Below are 6,000 nucleotides of genomic sequence, written 5' to 3'. Positions count from 1 at the left end.
CCCCGCGGCTGCTGTGTGGGCAGGGAGGCCTCCTGCATCGTGTCAGGGAGGCCGGCCAAGAAACCCTCCCTCCCCAGAGAAAGCGGATCACAGTTCAGGTGGGGACTTCTTTGGTACGGTACCTGGCTCGAGCAGAGCATGTGGGCGGCCGGCAGCAGGCATTTCTGGTTATGGCAGCCCAGAAATGAAAGCAGCAGCGGCCACCGCCTCTGAGGGCTGCAGGGAGATCGCACCCAGCAAATAAGAAGCGAGTCCTGGCCCCGGAGGAGGAGGAGCGGCTGAGCATCTCTCTCCCGCTCCTCCGTGTCCTTTAAATGAGGACTCCCTGCCAAAGCCGGAGGTGGATCTGCAGAGCCTCCCTCTCCGCTCCTGACCCCTCGCTTACATCACTAACCTGTGACAGGCACATCTCCACACCCGGTACCTGCTCCTCCAGCGGCTCCCAGTCCTAGGAGCCCCTTTGTATGCTGCAGACATGGCCAGCCAGCAGGATTCGGGCTTCTTTGAGATCAGTATCAAATATTTACTGAAATCCTGGAGTAATAGTGAGTAATAGAAAATAACCTTTTTGTTTGTTTGTTTGCTGGATGTTGCGTAAGGTTTGAGAAATCAGATCTCAACTGGACACATATGTTTGTGAGCCAAGGAAGTTTTTTTTGCTTCCATCTGCTATGAAAATCAAAATGTCAGAGACTGAACTAGCTTTGCTCCGGTGCAAAGACTGCAGTGGAATTACAGTAGATTTCGTTTGCTTAAATTTTCAAGTGAGATGGCCCTTCAGACTCTGGTGAGCACAGGACCAGGCTTTGCAGGCTGCCTTTCTTGCCTAGGTGTTTGTTTGATCTGTTCAGTCTTCATCTAAATATTTCTGTGAAGTGCAGTTTAATCAGAGGGGTGTGGCAGGGTTTTGGAGTACTTCATAATTGTTTTATTAGGGTATTGTCTGAAGAGAGAAAAGTACTTACTAGTCCAAAACCTACGACTCACCTTTTTTATACACAGAGGCATCTGCAGATTTGTTTGCTAGCTCCCTTATCCATGTGAATGATATTCAGAATGCCATTTACTGTCTGCATATTTTTAAAAATTCTGATGTTTGCTGTAGTGCAAGTAACGTGCTTTTCTGAAATGTAAACAAGTGATATTCTGACCCTAATCATTCATTAGGTTATCACAGTATTATGGCTTTTGAAGTTCCATTTCTGACCTACATAAAGATTTTGCCAATATGCTATTTCAAAAAGACAGCCTCTAAGCCATCCTGGATCTGGGATCAAATTAAAATGAGGCCTTCAGGTGATGAGTGATGTCTTATATTTTTATGAATACTTTAAAAACAAAGTCTTCTCTATTTCACCAACAGCTTTTGTGCTTGCTTTGGATAACTGACCAGCAGGTATTATAGACCCTTAATTGTTTAAAATTTTTTCCAATAAATAATTGATATTATATTATGGGCATACTAATGAACCTACCTATGCTCAAAGAGGTAGTGACTAATTATCTCCTCCACAGATGACCTGTGGCCAAGATTGTTCTTATGTAAACAAAACCTGGGCCAGAGAACCTGGGCTGGAATTGTTTTTGAAAAAAGAGCCAAAGTACCTTCTGCCCGGAGGTATTCAGGGATATGCATCTCTAAATGATATCCATAGAAACCATTTTTTCCAGGTCATTTTGCACCACTGTATGCACTGTGGGGCTTGTCTGAGGCTGCTTTTCTACAAAGTGGGGAAGCCATTTGGGAGCAATACTGTAGCCCAAACAGCATTCCTTTATTCATTATGGCCATGAATCATTTAACTTGGATTCATTATTTGTATACTTCACACTTCACACAAGGATGAACCTTCCTTTGTCTATCTACCTTTTGATTAAAGAAAAGAATTAGACATATAGGGTGGCCAATAGAGCAGATTTCTTATTGGGGGGAAAAAAACCCTCACTTGTGAGTTTGATATCTGTGTGGCTTTTAATCACCATTTGATTATTCCAAAGCCAGACTCTTCTTCCATCAATTTTTGTCACTACCTCATTAGACAGAAAATGATGTTGTGATGAAACTGAACTAGGTGGGATTTCTTTCAAAACCTCTCCCCTTGTGTATTTGCAAATGACTGTAGACAAAGTATATATTCTCTCCATCCTTCCTAAAGCTACTCTCCCTTTCCCTCCATACACACATCAGTAAATGGTTCAAAGTGTTCATTTTCACTTTGAGAGTATCTGTGTCACAATTTTGAATTCTTCCAATTCATTCAGCAAAGATTTACTCAACACCTATTCTGTGCCAGGCCGAAGGGCTTTCAGAGATGAACAAGACACTGTCTCCGCCTTCTGCCTTAATTTCTTTATTTCACAGGAGTGAACTTGGTGAGTCTTTGGTGTTCCTTTGGGGGCAGAATGTTTTTCCGTTTATTCAAGAGTAAGGGAAAATATACTTTGAGCTTGTTACAACACTTACCTGCTTACAACCCAGCATAATTCTCATTGCTAAGTTTTACATATTTTCAGTAGCAAAGAGAGAAAGGAATGTGTCTGTGTGGAGACAAAGTAGAAAACAGAAGCCTTAGGGCTCAACCTACTCAGTGTAACCTTGGCCGAGAGGATGCACCACAGGGCAGGCAGCTAATTGCCCCTGCACGTGAATGCCTAGCATCACAGGCTTGAGAGCACGGATTCTGCCCACATACCTGAATGGAGAATCAGCCCCTAATTATATGGTGGTGCTTATTTACGAAAGTGCAACAATTAAAAAGCAATAAAACAAACTATAACTATGGCTGACTGCTCTGCTAGGCAGAAGTAAGAGGAAAGATGATTTTATAAGTATTTCCAAGTTAAGCTTTTCATTTAAAAAAATGAAACAAGGCACATTGTGGCAAAAAAAAATGTGATTTTATATATCTTTGTCTCTTCAAAGAATTAATAAGTCAATTAAACAAGTCATTCCCTGCCTGGCAAGATGTATTAGCTTTTGAGTCAGTGTTCATTTTGACATTCTCCTCTTTCCTGGCGTGTCCATTCTGTCAGGCCACCGTTTGGTTGGAGGAGCTGGGAATTTAAATGGGCTCATTGCCTGGAAATGCAACGTGGCACCTTTCCCGTGGAGCCTTTCATGACCCTCCCTTGGACACCTGTCCTGTTGCTTCTTCCCTAGTCTTATCCAGACCTTCCCCAGATGCTCAGTGATGCTCAGAGCTGCTGCCCCTTGGTGCCCATGGCCACAGCCACACTATGCCCTTCTCCACTGAACCAGGAGTACTCAGTGGTCCCTCGTGGTTGAAGGATGCTCTCCAGCCCCTCTTCTCTGTCAGTGGCCATCAACCAGGACCCTCTTTGGGCTCCTTATCCATCCTCTCTTATCTTGTTTTTCTGCTCCAGGCATGCTTCACCTGCTCGTCCTCCTCTGCATTTTGCTGATTTTCTCCTGAATCCATGCCTGTATGTATGTCAGCCCCCTAATTTGTCCCCCTGTCACCTAGATCACACAAGTGGCAGGGCCAAACAGGTTTGGCTCTGGTCTCTAGCTCTTGCATTTGTGTGGCTTTGGATAGTTAATTAAGCACTCTAATTCCATTTCATCATCAGTAAGATGGAAGCAAAAATAATGGGTACCTCATAGGAGCAAATGAGGTATTAAAATGTAAAGCTTTTAGTATAATTGTGAATGCTCTATAAATATAAAATTACATTAATGTGTTCTAATTCTCCCCCTCTTCTAAACCTACTTAAAATCAGACTTAAACCATTTCTTTCCTTAGACTTGGCATCCTCACTGGATTATTTTATGAGTAGTCAACACTTGCTACACCCCTGGAGAGAGCAACTACATGGATAGATGCCATACATAGTTGCTTACTCTGGGCTATCTTTTTTATCTTTTTCCAGATTTACTTTTTAACTTTATCCCTTTTTCCACCTCAGCTACTATCAGAATATTCCTACCTTTCTCTAAGTGCATGTCTTCCAGTAGCATGGGAGTTGGCCTGGGAATTTTCTTGGTGGCAGATACTCACGTTGGCCTTTTCAAATTTGCTACAGAACAAAAGTTCAGAGTGGGAAGTTCCAAGCTATTTCACAGGAAAGGAGAACTTGCCTTGTATTACTGCACGGAGTTGGTGTGTGGGCTCCCACACCAGTCTGACAGATCTGAATGGCTTCCTTGTGGCTCTGTCCACCCCATGATGCTCAGAACACTGGGTCCAATGAATGAAGGTGCATTCAGAATTTCTTCAACACCTTGCTCTTTTTCAGGCAGTGCACACCCTTCCTATGACATTTGGCAAATCTTGCTAAAACCATTGAGAAAAATTTTGCATGCCCATGAACTCTTTCAGTTATTTAGAATTTCATTCACAAATTACCTGCTATGGGGGAACTGAATGATCTCTCTGCTATAGGAAAGGGTGCATGCAAAATGTCTAATGTTGATCTATAAAAACTGGTATCCATTAAGAGAGTTAGATTCTCCCAGGTGTTTTGTGGTGTTTTAAATTGTGTGTGGTAGTGAATTAAATTACATTGATAAGGGCAATGTCCATCTAACATGAAAACTCAGGCTCATATGGGGTTAGCTCTGAGGCCAAAGAAAATCATTGAGAAGTACAGATGGAAAGATTCTTCCATTGGCTACAGAACAGTACTTATTGGGGTCTATTCATGTGACAAGTGAACCTCAAGGGCACTATGAGAAGGGCTTAAGAATAAATTCAGAACTGTCACTTGCTTTAACCTGTGTGTGTGTGTGTGTGTGTATGGGGGTGTATATTGGAGATGAAGCCCAAGACCTCACACATGCTTGGCATAGGCTGTACCACTGAGCTGCATCCCTAGTAAACTTTTGTTCTTCCACAGAGGACCCAGCAGTGTTGCTGGGAGTTACTGCAGTGTCCTTGTAGCTCAGTAGATGTTTGATGATCACATACTCTCTAAGGCTACTGGGTTCACTTTGGCTAAGGTAGTTTACAGCCCTTGTAAGAAACAAATACTCAAATCAGCATCCATGCTCTCTAAGTAGAAAAGGGGTCTGTCCCTGGCTTTACAGTCCAGACAAACCAGGAAATTGTTTTTTCATTTAAATGCACAAACAATCCTAGAATGACAGTAACTGCCATTCTGTGTCAAGTACTGCGCTTGCTTATATATAGAGCAACCACATAATTATTCATCCAACTGGGACACTTTTGAGAGTGAAAGTTTAAAATTATGCTGGGATATTGTTTGTCAACTGAGAGTGCCTTGGGGAAAGGGGGACAGACAACCACTCTGTTTATTACCTTTGTTCTTTCTAATAACCTCATAAGGCAAGGTATTATACACATTTTACAAATGAGGGGGAAAAAGTGAGACTTGAGAAAGCAATTTGCTCAAAGCCAGGATCCTAGGAAGTGCCATAAACCCTTCCCACAAGCCAACAGATAATTGCCTTGTTTTTAAAATACCAAAAGGACCAAAGGATTCAGAACATTGTTGGGAACTTGGTGCTTTATAGGTATTTTCATTTATATTGGCTGATGCTTCTGTCAGTTCTCAGCCTCCCCTACCCAATTCTCCCTTTCTGTGTGCCTCTAAAGGAAACTTTACCATTCTGGCTCTTTCTTGCTAGAGAACAACATCCCCTTAGCACAGGTTTATTGGAAGGGCCCAAATATCCACCAGTCTTCCCCGTAATCATTACAAATACTACATTGGCAATTCTGCCCCCAGTGATCTTTTGGTTAAATACACTCACAAAATAGATCATAGTAAAATACTACATTCTTTCTATTAGGTAGGAGTGCTGAATGTTGCTCACTCCCAGTTTTAAAAGTGTATACTGACTCCAGGACCAGGGATGTACTTGGTGTTAGAGTACTTTCATAGCATGCTCAAAGCCCTGGGTTTAATCCCCAGTGCTGCAAAAATAAATAAATAAATAATAAGTAAATAAAATGCATGTATGATTTTTGCTTCTTTTAGAATGATGGTTGCTGAGATTTCTCTATGCAGGGTTGTAGT

At 42.1% G+C, this 6,000-nt stretch overlaps 1 protein-coding gene across 1 annotated transcript in view; it reads left to right on the top strand.

The window, feature by feature from the left end:
- The first annotated feature begins 327 nt into the window (after window positions 1-327).
- The window catches only part of FRY (FRY microtubule binding protein), a 274,897-nt gene continuing 269,224 nt past the window's right edge, over window positions 328-6,000 (top strand). The window contains 1 exon segment of the mRNA XM_079137248.1: window positions 328-545. Coding sequence (XP_078993374.1) covers window positions 476-545 — 70 coding nt within the window. The 5' untranslated portion in view covers window positions 328-475.

This window comes from Sciurus vulgaris, assembly GCF_902686455.1.
Source record: "Sciurus vulgaris genome assembly, chromosome: 4".
NCBI lineage: Eukaryota > Metazoa > Chordata > Mammalia > Rodentia > Sciuridae > Sciurus > Sciurus vulgaris.
This window is presented reverse-complemented; position numbering and strand designations above follow the sequence as displayed.